Raw genomic sequence first — 24,732 nt, 5'->3', positions numbered from 1 at the left:
ACTTTGCCTATGTGGTCTATCACAAGTGTTTCCTTTGTTTTACTCTGGTGAACAGACCCTTTTTATTTGTATTTGGCAATGCAACCGACTTCTTTCTCTCGTGTTATTTCAGTAGATCCAAGCAGATTTTCAGAGACTCTAATGTGTCACCGACGAAGTATACTGTATCAAAAAAAAATCTCCTTACTCACTTTGGTCGTTCAGTGTTGAAGCATGTTCAGACCCACCAAACTACTGTTAATGTAATCACTTCAAACAGAAAACATCAGTGTCTTCAATAATCCTTCAGATACAGCGGTTTTCTGTCATTGCATTCTGTAGGGATATTTTCGACTGGGTGGTCCAAACGATTCCATTAAATCAGAAGCGTCAACAATATTCATTAAAAGGACAGATCTTATTAAACGTGTTTCTGTAAAACAATCATTAAATCCTGCTTTGAACTGTATGTTTCACTCTTTCGAAACAAACATTTTCACTGCGGCTGTCCCGCTTCATTTCTACACGGGGGGGGGGGGACCCACCTGTATTAAAGGCACAGGCTTTCCCTGTTACTCTACTCAGTACTACATAATTAAATTAGAGTTTAATTAAATAAACGATACTTTAATAATGGGACCTATGGATATAGGCAATTACATATTTCTGTGAAGCATAAACACAACATCTATTATGGCTGTAATGAAACACTTGATATTATGGTGTGTTGTCATTTACAATGCATAGGAGGAGGGACATAAAGTAACAAATAAAGATCTAAACTAATGGTGGATGATGTGAAGAAGTCCCAACAATATATCAGAAAAAAGTCGATTTTAACGTTTCATTGTCAGTACAAAAATGTAAATTATATTAATTGTAAGTGGTATAAATGTATTTCGCCACTAGATGGCACAAGTTGTCATTGTGTTGTCGGTGTCAGTGAACTTATATGGGACAAAGCGCCAGACAGACACAAAGTAAAATAAATCCAGCAGACAGTTTCTTGATAAAGTGATCATTTACTCCAACATGTGTGTTTGTTCATATTGCTGTGATGAAATCAGACACAGGCATTTGTCCTTACTATTCTGAAGTTGGGTGCTAATTCTAATTTACAAAACATTTGTGATATCACAACAACATGATAAAGTGCTAAAGGCAAATATGAAAAATACACATACAATGGTTAGAAACCAATAGTTTCACATTGCAGTAATAAACATTTAGTCATTTGTTTCAGGAACAGTGTCATACTCAATATGCTTTCCTAATGGTTTAAATAAAACTTTTCTCTTACTAATAAAGATAACTTAAAGTAATAATTATAATAATTTCTTTAGGTTTGTTTTGTTTCACTTTACATTTACAAGTATCTTACAAAACAGGAATAACATCAGTGGAAGTTTTGCCTGTAACTGAACTCACAGTGTCGATGAACTACACTCTCCCTTTGTGATGTGTTTCTAATCACATTTTCTCTTCCTGCAGCCCTGTGCAAATGTAAACACACATGCAAACTCACACAAACATGTATCATGTTCATAGGGATCCACATTAACACTGTACTGGTATGAATAAAGTCCTATTTACAGTGGTTGAGACAGCTGCCAGTACTTGCAAATATTCCTCTTTTTCTTGAAAGAGAGAAGGGAAGATAGTGTCAGAGTCTGTCCTCTCCCCTCTTTCTTCTTCTTCTCCGTGCCATTTATCTCCATCCGTTTCTTCTTTTCCACATCCTCCTGTCACAACTCGGTTTTTCTCTCCATTAATCCATCTGTCGATTAATGTATGATGAGTCTAGGTCCCCTTCTTTGACTCCCACTCCTGGAAACCATGACACAGCACAAAGTCAGGAAAATTATCCAAAGTATTCAAAAGGAAATTTAAAACTTTTTCTTCAAGGGTGTCGAAGACAGACTCACACACACACACACACTCACTCACACCCTACCTTTGCTTTCTGCATGACGTTCCCCCTGGACGAGGCGTAAACAGTCGCAGGACGTTTACGAAGCTCAGTTGCGGCGTTGATCGGCACGCTCTCATTGTAAACCTTTTCAACCCTATTGCCCTGTGCCTGATCACACAAACACATATCACATTTTATTCATTATATGGAAAAGATTCAGATTTTAGGAAATAGTTATTTCACTTTCTTGGCCGAGAGGTGACTGGCCACAGGTCAAACAAAGTCTATAATATATATAATTCACTGTAAATACACAACTTGTTGATTTGTAACAATAAAACAAAGAACATATTCATTATTTGGCTTTTGAGATGCTGGTAAGCTAATTTTGCTGCTGGCTGTAGCTTCATATTTAGCATGTAGACATAAGGGTGGTGTCAATATTCTCATCTAGCTCTATTCAAGAATGGGAATAATCTTACACCCCAAAATGTCCAACTTTTCTATACTTTTAGTCATAAAAAAATCACTGATCGGACACATGTCTACGACATAACAGAATTGCAAGAATCTGGCATACACCAAATAACAGGGTAAATACAAATGATTAAAGAATGGAATTGGGTTTCTCTTCACGGTTAACAGTTTTCTAAACGATTGACAACGGACAGCATCACTGCTGTAAGAGCCGACCTTTGGGGTCATCTTGGGGGTCGTGGGCGGACTCATCGATCCTCTGGCCAGAGACTTATTCAGGTTTTCTTTCACCTCCGTCAGTTTGAGCTCCAGCTCCACCCTCTCTTCCTCTCTCTGTTTACACAGCGCCTCAAGCTTGGCTAACCGCTGTTCCACAGCTTGACCTGCACACACACACACAGATAAAAAAGCTCATGAGTTAGTACTGTTGCCAAGCTGAAGTTCTAACAGGCCGCATGTGTGATTTGTCTCTGACCTGTAACACTCTTCATCTCCTCCTTCATCTCCTTCTTCTCCCTGCGGAGGGCCACCAGCTCATTTCTGAGCTCTTCCTTTTGCTTCTCCAGCTCTTCTTTCTGAGTCAGGTAGCGCCTGGCGTCCTCCTCTGCACGCGTCTTCCCGTACCGCGCATAGTGGTTTACATCTAACAGAACACATGGCAGGATATTATTAAACAGAGCATGCTGGTGCTGATACACCATAACAAAACATTTTATTAAGCTGGTTAACTATTCATTTTTCAACACTATCATGTTTAGGAGAAGTAGATGTAACATTATCTATAATATTAAACAAAGGGAGACTCACTGGAAGCGTGCCTCTTGACGGCGGCCTGTTGTTCAGTTTTATCAGAGTCCCTGCTGGAGAATGAGGCATGGCGTCTCACGTTTACAATCCTGCTATCAACATCTTCCTGCTGTAGGACAAACACAAATAGATTTTTTAAATTACGTTTCCAGAACCTTTTATGTGTTTTTTTAAACAATAACTGCACAGCAAATGCCATAAATTAAGATTTATGTGTAACTTTCTCATGTTTTATTGGAAACTGAAGCCGAGAGGCAGATTAAGCTTCTCTATGTTTAATGATATTGCTTTTTATCATTCTTTCACATCATTTTTCCTCACCGCAACGCTTTCATAGACATCATCATATGTTCTGGAGCACGTGGAAGCACTGCTGGAGGAAGTAGCTGTGGTAGTGGCCCACCTGAGAGGAAAAAACAGATAAACACAGATGTTTTTCAGCATTAAAAGGTCACCTATTATGCAAAATCCACTTTTTCATGTCTGTTATACATAAACATGTGTCCCCTCTGTGTAAAGAAATTTCTGTATATTCTGTAGGAAGTGACTCACAAGAAGGAGTTTCTAGCCGCGTGCCGGATGTCGGTGAGTGTGTCCACGTCGATGTAGTCATAGTGCAGCTCCTCAGGGAGACTGGTGCTGCCGGTCTCCGCAAACAACACACCCAGCCAGCGGCCCAGGTCCTCTGAGCAGCTGGTCTGATGGACACACACACACAAAGATACTCAGTTTCCAGAAAACCTGTGTGTGTCTCCCTGTGCACAGGTTCACTTTCTGCCTCATCTGTGTCCATAATGATACGAATAGAAAACCCATCCATCTAGATTGTAGTACCTCCATAGATGCTAGTTCGATGCCCGCCTGCAGGATGCAGAAGGAGAAGGGATGTTTGGGGCCGAGGCTTCCTGTCAGCACCTCTGCACCTTTGAGCGGCACCACGATGACCGCAGGCCGCTGGTCCCCGGGGTCTTTCTGCAGGTACAGGTTCCCTCCTCGCACAACACACCAAAGCTCCTTCCAAGAGCCGCTCAGACACACACTGAGGAAGCCTGCAGAGAGAGAGGAGAGGGGGGGATGTGACATTGACAAAAAGATGGCACGCATGTTAAGTGGCTTCATCTTTCTAAATTATTAATATGATGTCTTTTGTTACTTGTCTGTGTTTGTCCTATAAACCTTTTTTTTCAGGATTTTAACTTGGCCCACTCCTGAGGGCGCATTGTATCTCATTAAGAATAAATAAAGGTAAAATAAATGTATTTGAGTTCTTCAAAAGAAAACAGTAAGGAGATATGAAATCATTTTACAGCGTTTTCAAGTGTTTTGTGTGCCTATCTCAGATTTGTTATTATCTGAATCAATTCGTTTTGAACCAAACTGACGTAAAACTACACATACTTACGCAATTTATATAATAATAAACAGTCCTTTAAATAAGCAATTCACAAACTAGCCAAAAATGGAATCAACCAAACAGCCTCTTGATCAGTTTGTGTCCTCACCAGAGCGTGGGTTGTCATGGTGAACAATAAATGAGGGTGGATCTCCCGGTAAAGGAGGTTTCTTTTTGGAGAAAGTGATGATCCGATTGATTTTCTTCCCTGCTGCCCGGCTCATGGACCCCGTCAGCTCTGAGAACGGACCGCGCTTCCCCCTGTCTGAAATCAAACACACCCTGGTCAGATTGTGCTGGTGCTGACAATGTGGACATAGAGGCGAGGAGCGCCTTGATATATCAGAACAAGAAATACATTTATTATCCTGGAGGAAATTAGGTTTATTGGTTGAGAAAATATTGATAGACACATACAAAAATACAGCATCATGGAGGGGTATCTTAGAATGTTTCCTCACTCGTATACTATATGTCTGTGTTAACGTCACATTAGCGGTGCCAATAAAACGGTCTAATACAAATAATACACAAAAGTTACATTAAAACACTCAAATGGAATGAACTAAGGGACAAGTCCTCACTCATTGTAGTATTCCACAATAACACATTGTATTCAGAGAAGTATTTTATGTATTGTGTTTGTGGGGTCATACTGCGTGTACCAGGTGTTGCAGCGCCGTGTCCGCCCCATATCCTGTGATGTCACTGGGAGACAATCGCAGGAAGAGTACAGGAAGGATGTCATATCTGTTCGCGCCTCACTTCCTGTCTCTCCCTCTCTCTCATGTCTCTTTAGGTTCAGAGCCGTTCGAACAGTAAACATGTTGTAACAACACTGAAACAACAGGACTGTGTTTGGCCCATATACTGACCCTACATCACGGATCCCCTGCTTTACGCTTCCTGATGTTGTGGATGTATGAACAAAAATAGTGTATGTTCTTTAGATCAGTATCTTAAAAGGATGTGTGCGTGTTTGAGTGTGTGCCTTCGTTGAGTGTGGAGTTGAGGTCAAGACTGTGAAAGTAAGGACATTTTCGGAAAGCGAGGCCTTCACTTCCTCCAATAAAATGTAAGGATCCAGGCTTTGTTTAATGTATAGGTTAGAATATGGTGCAACCAATTCTATTAATAGCGCTTTTCCTACAGTACAAGTCTGCCTCAAGACGTCATAGGAAAATCATTAAATATGTATTACTGTTAAAGTTATTTTTGGAAAATCATAAAACACAACCATTTCCTCCAGAGGGAGTTTTTCTCCAACACTCCCCCCCCCCCTTCCTCAAATGATTCCTTGATTATAGTCTTTTGTTTACTTCTGCGACATAGTGACTTCACTACCTGACACTTGCGCTTCTATTGGCTAGCGTTCCGACACATTGTAAGTGATAGGCTAAGGGGCGGGACATCTCTAATCAGTTGACCAATCATAACAGAGGGGCCCATTCCATTTTATTGAGCTTGTTTTACTAAAGCGACATTTAAAAAAAGAGCCGATAGTTACAATAATTGCTGGCATATTATAAAGGTTAACCTACTGAGTGAATCGATGCTGTCCCGCCCTGCTCCATGTGCAGTGAGCTGCTGTTCTGCTATTGGCCCGCTGTCTGAGTCTGACGCCTGCCGCTCACACTGAAGCACCTGCAGAGAAAGTATAATTAATAATGATGTATTCTTGTTAAAGAAGAAGACAGGACTGTTACTTATTAACAGATACATCTACCCTATTTGAACAAACCCTTCTGTCCTTTAGCTGATCATGTAGTGTCAACAAAAAGGACACAGAGTATCATTGAAAAAGGTTGTATTTACTTTGGAAAACTATCCTGCCAACATGGGGTGTAACTGCCATGTCACCATGCATTTAGCCCATTGGCTCTCTCTCTGTGCTGCCTGCCAAAGGGTTTTGAAGCTCTTTGAAAAGTGGCCAGCTCAGCAACCGCAATAATGTCACCTCACTTACTATAACTGGGAGGCAAAGGAACAGTTGTGTCATGCGTGGGCTGAAGGGGTGATCTCAGCAACATTGAAATGTAAAAAAAACTAGAGTATATATTCAGAATGAAACAGTAAATGAAGAAAAAGATAGTACAGTGAAGTTAAACTCAGACATCGTGAGAGGCAACTGTTAGGCAGACACATCTGGGGAAGACATTTGTGTCTGATTTATCTTGTGACATACACAGGAACACAGAAAGGAAATGCTGAAGGTAAACAAAGACACAAGCACACACACACCTTGTCGATCTCCAACTTCCTTTGTATAATAGGAGAAGTGGATCCATCCAGTGCTTCAGTGTTGCTACATTGGTTCCCCACATCTTGCACCACCTTGTTTCAGAAAGGAAGAAAATCCTCACATTAAAAACCTTTTGTTCCCCCCCTCAGCCATTCCCCCCCCCCGTGTCTCAGCCCTGTGATGTAAAGCACCTTGAGCCACCTCTGGGCCTGCTCTTTACTCTGAACAGCCAGGACTAGAGCTTCGCCTCCGGGCAGCGAGAAGCGCAGCTCGTGTCTCTTCTTCCGGCCTTCCTTCGGGACGTAGATGACGTTGCACAGATTCAGCGGGAGCTCTGTGTGGGGGGTGCTCTCTTTGATGCTCTTAAAACACTGTCAAAGAGACAAAGGCAAGGCAAGTTTATTTATATAGCACCTTTCAACACAAGGCAATTCAAAGTGCTTTACAAAAAGGAAAGACATTAAGAAAATGGCATTTAAAAACAGTCGTTAAAAAGCAAAGATAATAAAACAAACATTAAAAGACGAAATACATGAATAAAAGTCACAAGATATGAATAGTTCAATTAAAACAGTGAGACAACACAAGTCACCAAAAATGACTAAGATGTTTCCTTGGATGCTATTTGACTTTGATACGGAAATGGAACGTTTGAAAATGTTTTAGTAATTTTGTTTTAATGTTACGATTCCCACAAGAAAACCAAAGCATTTCCTTTCCTTTTTTTTGCACTTATTGTAAGTCGCTTTGGATAAAAGCGTCAGCTAAATGATATGTAATGTAATGTGAGTCTTTCTAACTATGCATAATATTGTTTTTTATTCCTTGTTAACACCCTTTCATCCCTTTTTCAAAACACATCTATGGATGCCTGGGGTAGTGCTAATATCTCTCCAGTTTGGTCACCTGCCATTATATTATAAATACTTAATATATAAATATAATGTTATGTTTGTGCCTGAAGTTTTTAATGATTTTTAATAGTTTCTTTTATTTTGCATATTGACGGGCTAATGTGCCATTTTATTTGTGTTTTACAGCTGTATTTGTCTGCCTGTATAGAGTGCCACAGTGACGGGTCCTAAAACACGTAAAAGTAAACTCCTTCCGGTTCCTTCGACAAAAACCAATGCAATTTCTCCATAGGATTTTGGAAAATAGCTCGAAATAAGGTCTGTGGTTGATACACAAATTGAGACAGATCACGTTTTATTCATTCGGATAATCTCCACATGTCTACCCTACTTTTATAATTTTTCTATCGATTAGATTTATGATTCGAATATTACAAAAGTAGGGTAGACATGTGGATATTATCCGGCTGAACAAAACGTGACCTGTCTCTTAAATGTGTGTATCAACCACAGACCTTATTTTGAGCTATTTTCCAAAATCCTATGGAGAAATTGCATTGGTTTTTGTCGAAGGAACCGGAAGTGGTAAAATGCTAACTTACTTCCGGGTTTTAGGACGCGTCACTGTGGCACTCTATTGTCTGTGTTTTATCTGTTGTAACTTTGTTCATGCTGCCCTTCTTGGCCAGGTCACTCCTGGAAAAGAGATTTTAATCTCAATGAGTTCTTTTACCTGGTTAAATAAAGGATATATATATGAAGAAGATCAACGATAGGATAGAACAATGTACAGGTTATTTGTCATGATGTCTACTCTCAATACACACTGATTAACACCTGATATACGTTACATCCTTTAGTTTGAAAATGGAAATAAACAGCCATAAAAATGTCTATGAACCTGCAGTTTATTGTCTCGCACAACAATCAGCTGTTTGGTCCACTGGCCGAAGCGTTTCTTCCGCAGTAGGAAGGCACAGATGCGGCAGTCTCTGACGGGTCCTTCTGTGCTCTCCTCAGCCGTCCATCTCTGAGCTTGTTCCCGCCCTTTGGCCTCGTCTTCGTCTTCTTCGTAAGACTCGTAGGAGCTGCTCAGAGCATCGGAGTCATTGTCTGAGCATCAAAAAAAATCACATAAAAGATTCATTTTTAGAACAATGTCTGGTTCTGTTTAATGTACTCTACATACTAGATGATCAAAACATGCCGACATTTTCATTTGTGAATTGGAATTGTAAGTGCAAGAGAGAAAAAACATACAGGAGTTTTTGGGCGGTCCGTTAATCCTGGTGATGGGGTAGTTATTGTCTGCATCTTCATAGTAGGCATCCTCCACAGAGTGCATAGAGGCTGCAGGAGTACAGTAGAAATTGCGAGGTTAGATAAAAGGAACCTTTTAATAATTATGTTGGTTATATTTAATCATGAGTGAGCAGATCTGTGTCAGGAGATTGTTTACTGAACTGTTGACGTTGTTGGTAATGTACTGAGGCGTGGTTCCAGGATTTAGAGGGACTGCCTCTTCATAGTAGTCATCAGGAAGGGGTGCGATTGGCACTGGAGGAGGCGTGTCAGTCGGTGTCTGAGGTGTAAGATAAACCAAGTTACAGACATATGGGCTGCGGTGAAATAGTAAAAACAATAACATCCAATATTATTTCATAAGCTCTTTTCCTTCAAATGTATGTAAAACGTAATAAGGTCAAGGATGATGTGAAGGAAAATGTACAAGGACTTAGGAAAAAACAACCATTGTGTTAACAGAGTGTGAGGTTGTTGATAGGCTACATAATTATAAAACATAGGTTTGCTGAGTCACTTTAATTGTTGATGTATCCTTGGACAAGATACTTAACCTGAACAGTGTGAGTGTGTTGTATGAATGCTAGCTTCCCTGAGCAATATCTGTATGAAGGAGGTGTGAATGGGTGAATGATGACCAGTGAATGTAAAGCAGTTTGAGGGGTCGTACAGACTGGATAAAGCGCTAAATAAATACAGTCCATTTACCATAAAGGATGGAGTGTTCCCTATGCTAAAGGTGCTAAGAAAGGGAACATTGAAGCACCTTTCCTAAGCATATAGAGAACTCGACCAGCTTTTAATACTTCATTTTTACTCAGTTAGGAACATTGTAAAGCTAGAAAAAAAACTATTTGACAGCAGCCTTGGCTTGACTGATTGATATAATAAAATTATATTGCCCGACTTTACTGTGAATGACTTACAGATTTATCAGGGTCTATCAGAGGCTTCTCCTCTTCTTCTTTCTGCTCTTTCGGCTCTTTCTGCTCCACTGGAGAGGCACTGAGCATGTGCAAATCACAGTCTGTAATCATAAACACATATAGTAAATACATATAGGAATATAGAGGATAGAATAGAATAAAGAGTCATAATACATGTTAAAATATTATACACTTTGATGATTTTAATTTGTGTGAACATTTTTACACAAGTCACATTTCTTCTCACCAAAACCATCAAACAGAGACTCCACAAAGCTGGTGCCGTTGCCATAGAGACAGCTGTTCATGTAGACGTCTGATCCGTTGACTGTGGGAAAAATAAATTAGGGGTTGGAAATAGGATCAAAGTTAGGGTGAGGATTGTGGTGGCCGCTCGGGTCATGAGAGTCAGGATTAGCAGAGACAGAAGAAAAAGGTAACTGAGTGCACGGCGAGGATAAATACTGAGAAATCTGCATGTTTACACATATTAATTCAGACAACAAGAGAGGCAGGTTGGAGCTTGTAAGTATTTTGCTAGATAAGAAGTGTTATTGAATCAGCGTAAGAAATGAATCCCCAAAGTTGTAAAAAGCTGGATTTAAGTGGAATATGCTAACATGTGTAAACACCTGAAGAGTAACTGTGAGGACTTGTGCAGTACCTACCAGGATGTTTTGCTTTTCTCCTTACCCTGACCTCCTCTCATTATCCTCTCTTTATCCTCTTACCTTAATCCTTTCATCCTCTCGGACATCCTACTGTACGTCTCCTAGATAAACAAGGATCTACTGTAAACACCGTAGGAAGATTCAAGGTCCGTGTGCATGTTTTTCTAAATGCAATACAATTACTGTTCTGTGTCTTATGCAGTGTTGTGGATTTGCAGTATTGCTGGCGCATGCAGGAGGGCTGTCCCGTTGCAAAAAGATGAGTAAGATAGGAAATGCTCCGCCTCTGTCATAATAAACGCTGTTGTAGCGAGTGTCCTTGAACAAAGTGCTAAGCTGAGAAATGCTTTGGCTGTTAGTCTGAGTTCATGTGAGGCAGGGTAAAAGAGAAAGCATCAGATAAATAACATCTACAAAAATCTACAAAACATACAACAATAATAATAATACAACAATAATAATAATATATATATATTCTTTCTTTTTCTTTCTCACTCATAATAATAATTATAACAAAGTACAAAAAATAAATAATACAAAAAAAATAAAAATAATAATAATTCTCAAATAGTCTCTGTCATGTTCAACAGGGGCAAGAAGAAGCTTAAAAAACGTTTCTAGTCCTCCCCCCTCTAGCATACATTTTCCTTATAAATAAAATATTAGGTCATCAGCGACATGTTTGTCTTGTTAATTTGGTTTATTTGTTTTTTGTTTTTTACAAAACAATCAGAGAGAAATTACTTTTACAATTACAAGAAATAACTAATTGTACAGGTCCTGTTCATAACCATTCAGGATTTGGCTCCTAAATAATACTTTCAGTTTGACATTATGTAGCTTTGAAGTGTCAAACCTACAGCAGCTTGAAAGTAAGTTCTGCTCCTAACTTACTGATGGGAGAAGATTCAATTCAGGCAATAAAACAAATATTTAGGAAAAACAGTTATTTCATGCTTTGTGTTCAACAACATTAACCATATAAACACATATGTGAGAGTTGCTGTTTGTCATGCCAAATGTTTACTTGGGAGCCAATGAATAAAGTTTTAAGTGGATTGTCACTTACAAGGTGACAACCGGGCGGATTTAGGCTATATTAAGGACGGCTTTAGCAATGTTTGTGAGTGTGATAGGATCGCATCACAAGGAATCTAATACTGGAGGAATACATATGATAATAAACAGATAAAGAGGGAAGAAAATACTCTTCATACTCACCAATACTCCACTAATAGCCTCATAAACAGTATTAGCAATGTTCTCTTAATAAAGAGTTTTAAAGTACTTTGATTGTATTGAACAGGCCTGAATGTGGTGTACTTCATAAGAAAACATATGCTGCATTTCAAATTGATTGAAATTGTGTATTCAGAAGCTTATATACTTGTTTTTAAATAACCAGGGAGAACTGATAAAAGTTCCTCACTCAAATCAAATCGTTTTTCTTGTGCTTAGAACAGGATGTGTTGTATTTTTGTTTAGAAGGTGACATCCTAAAACCGCCAATGGTAAGAAATGAAGATCAGAGATGTCACATAAACCTTTCCCCCTGTATCAGAGACTTATTTTGTACCTGGTAGCGGCATGGATTCCATGATGTTGCGTACGGAGGCCATTTTTTCGGCAGTGGCAGGACTGACCGTCTCGTGGTCCAGCATCTTCAACAGAGAGCCCAGCTCGCTCACTAGTCGCTCCATCACCACTAAAACACACAAAAGAACACCATTATATTATGTTACCACCATATAAAGCCCACTGCACACTCTTAACATGGCTACAATTCTTAAGCTATGACAGCAAGTGCGTCAAATGTCACTTTTACACACGCATGCAAGGCCAAACAGGCAAGTGTGAGCTGGTGGTGAGGGGGTGCGGGGGGATCTCAGCTCACCGCCTGTCCCAACAGCTGAGGATACAGTTGACATCCTAAAACATCGCCCTATTCATTTTGTCTTCCTCAGTCTTTCCCTGTACTAGTAAGTCTGCTCCCTTGTCCCCGAACCACCATAGATTTAATCGTACATTTTGGACATTTCGAACTTTTCTTTGACAAATAATCGATTTATGTTCAACGCTGACATCCTGTGCGTCAGTGTGTGTGATTTAACCTTGACATTGTTCTAAAAGACCAGGTACATTCTTAGTTACACATCCTGCATGCTAAGAGAGGAGAGCCAGAGAGAAAAAGGAGGTGAGGAGGAGGGGGCTGAAAGCTTCCTTCCCTTAAGGAAACGGAGCCAAAGTAAAGAGGAAACTCTGTAGTTCAACTAGAGATTCAAAAAAAGGGGGAAAAACCATAGTACTGAGGCTAACACACAGACGTGTGACACTAAGGACATGCACACAGCTCTGGTGCTTCACCACGGTAATGAGCTGACCTTTAACTTCATATTGGACATGGGCCACTTTCATATGATAAAGCATTTGAATGGCTAGTGAACAGATGGAGTGGATCCTTCTGACGTTTAGAGCTGCGAACCCTAGAATTATTTCATTTCACTTTGGGTTTCAGTGGAAAGTTTTACTGTCCCACCATGGCCCACATGCTCTTTAAGTGGCTTCTTCCACGCTGCCAAGGAAAATATTTGAGGGAAACATTAAATATTTGTAATTTTTGGCATTCAAATTGTAAAAATATACAATGCTGTTTCACTGAAAGAACAAATAAGGCTAACAGGGCTTTCAGGGACGCTGGAACCTCAGCATGGGAGGTACCATTGAAAACTGTTTTCCATATGTCCAATAAAAAAAAGTAATGTACATCCTTTTTTTTTAAGTCTTTTGGACTTGTATTCTTCTGACAGTCTGAATAAACTCTGAAAGCACTATATGAAGTGATATATGATCATTTTTGATTGTTTTCTAAAGTGCCTGACTTCCTCACTTTTGACGAATCAGATGTTTGAACATACTGATAAATGTGCAATCCATTGAAAAAGAAAAGTGTTAAATGGTTAAGTTAAAAATAAGATCCAAACTCTCTTTCTTTAACCGCAGTGAGGACAGAGAGAGTGAGACAAAAGCCCTCACAGCCTCTTCCGCCGCCGCCACCCCCCCCAGTCTGACAATACTCTATTGTCTCCACAGGAGCCAGAATTAGACGACCACAATGCTCCGCCAGACCAAAGCAAACAATACACTGACAGAAAGTCCAACAAAAAACAAAACAGGAAATAACACAAACAGTCCAAGAGGGGCGTGGTGCAACACAGCTGCATCGCCTCGATACATGGGCATTCGGGGTTAAAGGATAAATCTCTAGCAGCTGTGTGTGTGTGTGTGTGAGTGTGTGTGTGTGTAGTATTTCTCGACCAGCAGCTGCGGTTTCCTGTCTTAGCTTGTCGACAGAAGTGTCTTTCCACTCCTTCCTGATCTTGACTCTCTCCTCCATCCCACTGCATGTCTCCCCTCCTCTCTCTCTCCCCCCCCCCTTCCTTTTCCATTTCTCTCCATCCCGCCGTTTCTCATTCTGTCCCGACGACGTTCTCTGCTGTTTTTAAAACTCCATCTCGGTTCCCCTTTTGCTTTTTTGTCACCACCCTCAGTTTGTTTTGTTATCTATTGAATAAGCAGTTGAAGAAGAAGTTTCTCTATTGATCTATTGTACCTTCCTTATCTAGGACATGTTGCACCACAGGCTGGAAAAACACCAGATTCGATGTAAGCAATCTCAGAGTAAACAAAGCCAGCAGTGGGCCCATGCCTTTGGTCCATGTTCTGTTTCCTGATGTCTAACTTTACAATCAAGGCAGTGCATTCAATTCTCTCTCCCTCTTTCTCCCTCTCCCTCTTGGGGGACCGGAGGGTTCAGAGGCTGAGAATCAGCTGTTCTGGAGGCTTGTGGTCGCTCTCACCCACAGAGGGATCTTTGTAACCCCACCATTCCACACACACACGCTCAAACACATGCAGCACAGATATCCTCTTCAAATTCACTACTGGACATTCACTTAACTCACAGGGGGAGCACGAACGCACGCACGCACACACACACACACACACACACACACACACACACACACACACACACACACACACACACACACACACACACACACACACACACACACACACACACACACACACACACACACACACACACACACACACACACACACACACACCACACACACACACACACACACACACACACACACACACACACACACACACACACACACACACACACACACACACACACACACACACACACACACACACACACACACACACACACACACACACACACACACACACACACACACACACACACACACACACACACACACACACACACCACACACACACACACACACCACACACACACACACACACACACACACACACCACACACACACACACACACACACACACACACACACACACACACACACACACACACACACACACACACACACACACACACACACACACCACACACACACACACACACACACACACACACACACACACACCCCACACACACACACACACAACACACACACGAGTACCTTGGAAAATGTGTTTGTGTGTGTTTGACCCACATTTTTGTGTGCGTCCGCAAACACCCTCCTGAGGAAGGTCAGTCATGAGACCTGAGCCATGAGACTCATTTGAACTGATTTAGCGTGTGTGGATGCAGCCGAAAAAACAAAACAACTACTATTACTGACTGCTGCTGCTGATTATCTCACCACATAATGCTAACGTGCCGCAGGGTGACAGAGAGAATATACTTTTATCCTCCTAACCTGGGTCTTTGACTCCCAGACATTACACCGATCCAAGGCTAACCTCCTCCCTGCCGCTCCCATCCATCCTTTTTTTTTCTTTCCCTTCAGAATAAGTTAGAAATATGTGATTGAACGGATATGAAATGTTGTCTTCGTGAATCTTTCTGCCTGAGGCAACATGAATCATGGATTATTCATGCATTATCTGAAACAGGAACATTTAGGTTTTACTTAAGTGACACAAACATACATTTTCATGCCTTCTTAAAGAATTTCAAGCCTCTAAAGTATATAAAGCTGCTGTTTTGCACAACAGCAGACGCCTTCTTCCGCCTCCCCCACACTCCCAGAGGTTGAGGTCCCTCCAGATCCCACATTCTCTCTTCCACTCCTTTCTTCACTCCCCCACTCCTCCCTTTCCTATCCTCCCCTTTCAACTTTGTCCCTCGTCTGCCTCCCTCCATCCCTTCTCCAGACACCCATCCTCTTCAGACAGAGGTCAGAGTTCAAGTCTTGGCAACCCCAGCAGCTCCCTCTCAGACAAAAGTCTACTTCAGACGTTCAGCATCCTGTAAGACATATTTTCGTGACAACAGAAGATGTTGTCAATGTTCGCCCGGGGTGAGCATTCAGTCTTACACTTGAAGAAGTCCCCTCCATACTGACAAGAGCGTTACAAAGAAACAGCTGGGGGAAAAGAGACGTCGACTTCTCTTTTTTTCACATTCTTTCAGTATCTTATCTGTTCCATCAGATAGTAAATGGTGAGGAGACACGGGAAACAGAGGAGCAGACACTGTGGCACAGCATGAGTCTAATTTAAAACTGTTGTGCTGTGGCTTTACCAGGTATGGAGCCATTCAGCCACTACACTGACCAGGGGGAAGCCACATGTCTTGGTTAAGGCTGGACCACACGAAAATATTTTTCAAATCGGAACAGATGTTGAAAAAGAGAACCCAAACATAAAGATCTATACTAATTCAATATTGTTTTCTAATTTCTAATGTCCTTGGATGCCCCACACATAATAGGATAAATGGTTGTGAATATTGAACTGGTTTGATTTTTGTGATTTGAAACGGGTGCGGCTACGATTGATCTGAGCAGATAAGGGGTGTAAACAACGCTCTTAATAAACCTCACACCACAGAGAAATCTGTCAAAAAAGCTCTATAACCATCAAAGGTCTCAAGCTAAATTGAGATCTTTTGGTAAACATGTTTTTTGCAGTGAGTATGATGAAGCAAATAGATTAAAAAGAGGCAAGGGTGGCTCTGTGCAAGAAGATAACAAAATAGGTCAACCAGTAGCTCTAAAACTCGTGAATTAACATGTGGAGAATGCCAAATACTGGGAATCAGCGTGGCTGATGTTGTGCTAAGTTAACTAGCTTGTGGCAGTAGTGTCATGCTTTGCTTTCATAGTGGTATCAATTGTGTCATCTAACTTAATGTGAGAAAGCAAAAGGTCAAAATGAGAAACACTTTGTGAAGTGTTTGCTTTCTTGCCAAAAAGTTAGAAGGAAATAAACAAAAAGAAACCAATTTTTGACATTGTTTCCCAGGTGAGAGGTGGTGGTGATGATAACATGACCGTCAGCTGGACAATGATCAAGTGTTCTTCCTGTTTGTAGTGTTATCACCCAGAGATGGAGTACTCGAGTCCTGGACTCGGACTCGAGTCGGACTCCAGTGTTGATCTTCGGGACTCGTGACTCGACTCGGACTCGCGCACTGATTGACGCGACTCGGACTTGGACTCGTGAATTCTCGCGCACGATGACTTGGACTCGGACTCGTGAATTCTGGCGTACGATGACTTGGACTCGGACTCGGACTCGAACACAGGTAATGATGACTCGGACTCGACTCGGACACTCCTTGGGTGACTCGGACTTGGACTCGGACTCGACTACGACTCTCCCTTGGTGACTCGGACTTGGACTCGGACTCGAAGAGTGGTGACTCGAGAGTGACTTGGACTTGTGAATTGGTGACTTGACTACAACACTGTTATCACCACATCAGCCTATTTTCCACCTACACCAACATGTATAGACCTGCTGCCTCAGATATCTCAGTCACAGAAAGTCAAACTGCAGAAGGTTTGCACTACAGCTCACTCTGGATTTACAGAGTTAAGAAGTCATTTTCCTGCCCTTTGAAATATGATTTCAAATTGAATCAAGGAAGAGCTCTGGACTTTCTGACTCTGAAAGATAGTGGACGGAGGGAAGGGAGTGAGTGAGGATAACCGGGTGAGGAGGGGGAGGAAAAGGGAAAAGGAAATGTAAGGGAACCATTATCGAGGTCAAGGCTTGAGACAGTCGTTAAACACAGAACCTTTTACAACTTCTGATAATTTATCCTATTTGCTGTAGCAGTTGCTATACTGGCTCTGATCTCCATTATCAATGTATTTCCAAAGAGTGTTGTTTTTGTGAGGGCATAGATGCACAAGTGTTTGGCCACAAAACACTGTAGAAATGGTGTACTGTATTCCCAAGTGTTTCAAAGGCCTTCATAATGGCATTTCACAGTACCAAAAAAAAACAGGTGTAAGTAGGGATGTCCCGATCACCTTTTTTTGCTCCCGATCCGATTCCGATCATTTGATTTTGACAATCTGCCGATACCGATTTTTCCCGATCCGATCTTTATGCAATGCATTAAGAGGAAAAAAAAGGTAACAGATAACGGCTGGTCATCCAACGCGATGAATTCAGCTATCTTGGCTGTTATTTTGTTGGCCTTTTCACTGTTCTGGGGCAGTTTCTCTTTCCTTTTAAAAGTCTCTGAAAGTGTCGGTTGTTTCAGTGCCGTTACCTGAGTGGCCGCTGTGTACTCGTCGTGTTGTTGTTGGTGGTGTTTGTATTAGATTGGTCATGTTGAACGTAGCTCTGTTCTTTCCACCACGCGGAACCTCCGCCTTGCAAACATTGCATCTGGCTGTTACACTGCCTTCGCTTTCAATTTTATAATACTTCCAAACTCCTGACATTTTCTCTGTCCCGACTCCCGAGGCACCAGCTGAACGTAGCCTCTTGTTAGCTTACTGCTACTATTAGACACTGCGCCCACTGTGGCCAGATTTGAGAGAAATAAGCAACCAGGTCTATGAAAACAAGCCCAAAAGAAGCAACACATACATGATGTTATGTAATTTTAACCCAAAACTAAGGCCTCAGGATGACTTTAAGACGTGAACATGGTCATTTTTGTTTTGTAACATTAAATAAAATGTATAAAAATATTTTATAAAAAAAAAAAAAAAAAAATCCGATCCCCGATTTTTTTCTCCCGATCCCCGATCACGTGAAAATCACGTGATCGGCTCCGATCCCCGATCACGTGATCGGATCGGGACATCCCTAGGTGTAAGGTATATTCTGTATTTAACAATGTCTGATTAATGATGGTGTCAAGGTCCGCTCACACTGTCATTAATTATTGAGAAACTTAAGTAAAACAGCCATTGTGAGGTTATTAGCAACACATGTATCTTATGACTCTGATGTGATGAGAATAATGCTGAAATGCTGCACCCATAGATAACATGATCTGCATTATCATCATCACCATCACATGATAAGAGCCCTTCCCTTCCCTTCTTTAATTAAAATCGTTTGGAGGCTTTGATTGCATTTTGTATCTGAAATAAGCATGAACTTTCCTTTACCTCAATGTATACTTATATTAAAAGGGAACTTAAATGATTTCTGGGTGAATTAATAATATGCCTAAATAATTGGCCTATTACCTGTTGGCAACTTAAAAAGGAGTTTTACTGAAGCATGAAAAAGTGTTTTTATGATGGTAATTGTTCTCCTCTAGATAATCCTTGTCAGCTCAGACCCAGCTCCATCACCTGGTGACATGAAGCAGCTTCCTGTTGGCAGCTCTGCCGCCTGGAGGAGTTTAAACAGAGCAGCCATTCAGCTGCTTCATTTCCAGCGGGGCACTTCTCTGTTGGTATCAGATTGCATCACACGACACTACCTGAGAGAGGAAACCTCCTCCATCCTCACCCTCCATCCTCACACAGCGCACCACCCGGTGTGTAGGTGATATGACATCACTCTCCCGGTACAAGCAACCGGGAGCATGGTTGACGTCATTATTATATACAGAATATATGGTCATCCCCCTACTCTTGTATTTCCTGTGTCTCTTAAGTTTCACTATCAAAAAAAGCTATACATGTTCTTAATAATACAACAATAAATAAAAAGGTTGCAACGTTGTGTGACTGTCAATGTTAATTTTTTTTTTTTTTCAAGAGACAATATATATTCCCTCTATCTCTCTCCAGCATTACTATCAAATCAAGGTATACAATTCATTTTCTCAATAAATAAATAAATAAAATAAAACACAAGAGGAGGGCGATTCAGGTTAACTGACTGATGGTAGCCCACTTCACTTTATATTTGTACTTTGATAACTAATATATGAACAAAATAATTATAATAAAAAGGTTGCAACGTTGTTTGACTGTCAACGGTCATATGTTTTGTTTAAGTGACAATATATATTTATTGTCTCTCTCCAGCATCGCCATCAAATAAAGGTTTACAATTAAGGTTCTTAAAAAACAAAAAAAACAAAACACGAGAGGATGGCGATTCAGGTTAACTGACTGAAGGAACTTCCCTAAGAGTTGTTCTATGAAAACATTACGTTTTACTGTTCATGTTAATATGTTGTACAGTGATTTTAAGTGGCAAGTAGAAGCCTATGGAAACACAGGCTTGGTAGTTAATCCTATATTGTATGCCTCGCACGCTTGTGACCATTAATCTCCACAAAAGTGTGCATGTATGCCTTCCCATTTATGGAGGCTTCTTAAAGTTATTACTGTAGTTCTTTGTCGCCGATAAACGAAGATATGCTATAAAGAGAGAGAGACTGTTACTCACCACTTTGGCGCTTGGAGTCCATGTCGTTTAATGTTTTAAAGTCGGGTCGGGGTGCCTATTTCCGGTGATAATCCCTGGGTTGATTCATTGAAAAGTTATGGTTGTAACATGCGAGGCGTGTTCTCCGCAGACACAGCGGAGCTCCGTCAGCCTCTGACCGGCTCAGTGAGTCACTCTGCCCGCTACAGTTTGTAGCTTGATTCGGAGCCGCCGGGTCATCATCCAGAGCTCCTCCGGGTCCTAGTGCCAGTCAATTGAAGATTTGTGGGTTTACCGCGCATTTTAAAGCCATGACTCCAAGGATAAATCACATATGACTAGAGGTGGTTCAATTTAACATATTCTGTTCATTAGTGTTTCCAAAACAGCACTTTCATATTGATGCTTGAGTAATAATAAATGTAATGTCATGATATAAAAAATAAATGCATTATATCAGAGTATTAGTTGCAACTAATTCTTTCAAGAAACAGCTGGCCCAATGACATCAAAAGAAAAAAAACTACAAGTCTGAAATAAACACACCATCCAAATCATCATCAAGTACTGTAGATCCAGGGGTCTTGAAAAATGAAAATGAGGCAGTTGTGATGCTAAAAATCATTTATTCAGTTGCAGTGACAGACCCAGGTTTTGCAAATTATAATTGTCAGTGCCAAACAGTGTGCTTTAACGTAGGGTTGAAGACCTGTTTACACAAACGCACATACAAACACACAGACACACATAACAGCATTATCTCATATTTTACATTCAATCATAATCTATCCAACACATTCTGTTTTTATTAAATCTATTTCAGCTCAGTTTCTCTCCTCCCACCTATTTATCCCCAACATAAATCCTTTCCTTTTGGGACACCTGTCAAATACACTTTCTTTGTCACTGCTATTTTTCTCTTTGTATGTATTCTCATTATATTCCTTGTGCCTCTACTCTACTATTTCCACCGTTTCTCCGTTCTTCATCTCTCCTTTTTCCTTCCTCCACCCGAGCATTGTTTTTCTCTCTTAAACAGGGGATCTGTATAATCCTCCATGAAACCTCCATTAGTCATTTGCTTTAATTGTGCGCACACACACACACACACACACACACACACACACACACACACACACACACACACACACACACACACACACACACACACACACACACACACACACACACACACACACACACACACACACACACACACACACACACCACACACACACACACACACACACACACACACACTTCAGTCTGGCTTAAATGTAATCCAGCAGCTGAAATTCTGAGCCGCCCCACGAGTGCTGCACGTACAGTATGAATTGGAAAAAGCTGACATATTTAAATAAAAATAAGCTAAACATAGATGTCTAATTTTTAAGTGTATAATACTAAACCTGATTTCAATGACACAGTTCATTCACATTAAACCTTAGCACCACTTCAGTGTACTGTACAGTCTGTCACTGATATGGCTTCAAGAATCAGTGTTTAGGTTAAAGAATCAGTGTTTAGGTTAAACACTGATATGGCTTCAAGAAATTCTGACATCAAATTAACAAACATAGGCCAGTATTAAATCTCTCTTAATCTAAATCTAATGTGAACAAAACTGTTGTCGTTGGTTTATGAGTGCCTGACAATAGTGTCTGAGTGGAGAAAACTGGATCCTTTTTCTCTCCAACAGTATGCCAGTTTGTCTTCCAAGCAGCATATCGGCTTCCTAAACGTTCTCCCTAATTTTCATCATGGAGGTACATTTGGTGCAGTGTGGCAGACCCTCAGTATAGTAGGAAGTAGTCAGCTTACAGTCCAACTGGTCCCCATGATACTGCCACTGTTAACACACTGACATCTGCTGGTAGAAAAATGGAAAGGCAGACATTTTCTGTTTTATGCAGATCCAGTGCGGCCCATATGCTGACTCTCAAAGGTTTATCCTTTCCGTCGAGTTTTCCTTCCCCTCCTTTCAGTTTTCCTTCCCTTTTGGCCAGTTGGCTGCCTTGTGTATTGCTTAAGAAGAACAAACAAGATAAGGAGGCCAACGGTTTTAATTTTGCCTCCTCAAGGGAGGACAGACTGTTTTTTTCATCCCGTTTCTGTTCCACTGTCTGGGGTCAGCAGGCAGAGACTATTTCCCGGAGCACACAGAGTTGGCGATGGTCCTGTATTAGGGTTAAACGGTTCTAATGGATTCATTTTCTCAGAAGAGTCGGACCTGTTTCTTCAGTTCGTTTTTCTTCCACTGAACAAGAAGATCAAAGGCAGACATGGCCATCCCAAAGACTCTGAAGAACTCCTCCGGGGAGAGGTGACGCTGGGAGGAGACGTTTAGAGAGGGAGAGGAAATGATCAGTGTTTGAAAGGTTATTATTATTATTCTTTAAATTACAGACTACTGGATAACCTGTAGAGTAACTATCTCTATCACTTCATATAACTGTCAAACTTTAATGAGACGTTCTTCAAAATAACTTTAATATTGGAACAGACCGACAGAATGAATGTTGTTTTCCACATATAAGGTTTTAACTGAAAATAATATAATGTATATAAGTAACTGTCATTTAATTACACATTTATTCTCAACAACTGTAAACTACATTTATTTAGGTTACATTTGACTAGTTACTTCCCAACAATGTCAGTGATTACGATCATGTGCCTGTCTGTTTCAGAAGTTTGATCAATAAACATTGAAGACATGAGTATAAAGATAGCAATGTCAGTCTGTCTGTGTTGTTGTCCATCTATATAAGACATTTATCAAAGTATATTTTGTTAAAGCGCCGTGTAGAGGTTTACCTCCAGTCTGGCTCGGTCCACGTCACTCGGGAGACGCTGCTGCCCTCTAACTGACACTATTAGGGCTTCGTATGGGTAGATCTAACACACACACAAACAAAAGGAAATTATTTCTAAAAAGTGCATGTCAACACTTCTGAGGGGTTGTTTCAATTACATTTACATCTGCCATTCCTACAAGCTTCCTGCACCAACACTCAGCACGGTTCCTTTGACAGAAACTGTAAATGTAACTGCATTCAGATGCTTCTTCCAGGGACTTTCACTTATAAGGTCATTCGTAATTGTTTACAGATGAAGTTTATTGACAACATCATTCACATGAGACTCTCTTGATCTTTGTCACCATCTAGTGGCAAACAGCAGTATTAACAACAATGACAGAGGCTAAAATGTATTAGAAAAATGTATGAAGTCTCTTTGTTTCGTTTGGGTAATTATTCATGCAGATATAAGTATATAACCACTGAGTAACAGATTAAGAAACATCAATGTTTCTGCTGAAATGTGCTTGTTTTTCTTCTTCCATATAGCTTTACATTGTTTTAAGTCTGTGGACTCTTTAAATTAAACTTGTTTTTAGAGTTGTTATACTCATTACACTTAATTGCACGCATTAGTCAGTGCAACTAAGAATTTGTTGCAGTCTTTTTTCACTATCATTAAAGGCAGTAATAAAAAAGATAATAGAATATTCTTCCTTGAAGATCTACACTTTTTGATATGATGGAGAAGGAATAATAGTGAGAAATATAAATACTCTTAATATGTTAACTTTGCTGTTAATAAAATGAGGCAGTCAGCTTTAGTTGGTGTTACTGAGTGATATCAGCCCACTGTTTACTGTAAACTTTAAAAAGGCAACACATCATCCTTATCTGTTACTTTTGATCCGGAACGTTATTTGTAGCTCAGTAATGGTTGGCTTTCTTACCTTGTATTCTACAAGAAAAGGAGGAGAGAAATTACAATATCAGTCACATAAACTGCATTTGTTGATTCTTGTTTTTTAAAATCATTCTAGACAGTCTTAATAACATGCACTGGGAGAAAACTAGAAGGACTGAGGATAATGAGATGTAAAGTGTACAATAGGCTTACCTCTGATCTGCCAATTAACTGCATTACTGCTGTCATACTGGTAATAATCTGCACCCGCACTGCCAGGCTGCTAGAACGCAACAAGAGCAGTTTAGCAAACACGCAGCAAGAAGATGATAAAGGGAAAGGATCTAGCAAAGCAGAAAGAAATCATAAAATATTACATCTATAGAAAGTTCCATCAGTGGGAATTCTGTATAATAATGTATCAATTAGAAATATAATACCAATATGAAGTAGTCAGTTACTGACTTAGTTTGCCGCAGGAAGTAAACTCATAGAAATCACACACAGTTAACATGATAGGTTGCTTACCCTCAGTCCATTTTTGCCGTAGCCTGGCAACGAGGATGATTTGGCAATGCATGAGTCTGGAAGAACAAATATAAACACATAAGCATAAACAAACACAGAAATTATGCAAAATAATACTAACACACTCAATTGATGAATGGGAGTGCAGTACCTCTATAAACAGGCAGTTTCCGGAGGGTTAGAATTGTTAAGGGGCCCTATGATGCTAATTTTTAGGTTTCTTATTTGTATTTTGTGCCTCTACTGTGACATGTTTTTCTCATACTGCCTGTGCTGCAACACCTCTTTTCACACTCTGTC

The 24,732-nt window shown here is 40.4% G+C and overlaps 2 protein-coding genes across 2 annotated transcripts in view; both read right to left on the bottom strand.

Moving 5' to 3' along the window:
* Positions 1–940: 940 nt before the first annotated feature.
* LOC117490802 (actin filament-associated protein 1-like 1) lies at positions 941–20,396 on the bottom strand. Its single transcript, XM_034140621.1, has 19 exons — positions 20,221–20,396; positions 12,140–12,268; positions 10,140–10,220; positions 9,893–9,993; positions 9,129–9,246; positions 8,925–9,014; positions 8,566–8,777; positions 7,002–7,181; positions 6,810–6,902; positions 6,110–6,212; positions 4,678–4,833; positions 4,010–4,224; positions 3,728–3,873; positions 3,497–3,578; positions 3,176–3,284; positions 2,844–3,011; positions 2,585–2,751; positions 1,934–2,059; positions 941–1,806 (listed from the first exon to the last, which is right to left on the bottom strand). Exons 1-19 carry the CDS (start codon positions 20,240–20,242, stop codon positions 1,780–1,782), a joined length of 2,325 nt encoding a protein of 774 aa, XP_033996512.1. The 5' UTR covers positions 20,243–20,396; the 3' UTR covers positions 941–1,779.
* Positions 20,397–21,511: 1,115 nt separating this feature from the next.
* LOC117490433 (actin-binding LIM protein 3-like) overlaps positions 21,512–24,732 on the bottom strand; it is a 46,191-nt gene continuing 42,970 nt past the window's right edge. The window contains exons 19-23 of the mRNA XM_034140182.1: positions 24,433–24,488; positions 24,118–24,187; positions 23,951–23,958; positions 23,017–23,097; positions 21,512–22,528 (exon numbers count right to left, since the gene is read on the bottom strand). Coding sequence (XP_033996073.1) covers positions 22,415–22,528; positions 23,017–23,097; positions 23,951–23,958; positions 24,118–24,187; positions 24,433–24,488 — 329 coding nt within the window. The 3' untranslated portion in view covers positions 21,512–22,414. The remainder of the gene's footprint in view (positions 22,529–23,016; positions 23,098–23,950; positions 23,959–24,117; positions 24,188–24,432; positions 24,489–24,732) is intronic.

The sequence above is a fragment of the Trematomus bernacchii genome, unplaced genomic scaffold (assembly GCF_902827165.1).
Source record: "Trematomus bernacchii unplaced genomic scaffold, fTreBer1.1, whole genome shotgun sequence".
Classification (NCBI taxonomy): domain Eukaryota; kingdom Metazoa; phylum Chordata; class Actinopteri; order Perciformes; family Nototheniidae; genus Trematomus; species Trematomus bernacchii.
The sequence above is the reverse complement of the archived record's forward strand: the minus strand, read 5'-3'. Positions and strand labels throughout refer to the sequence as shown.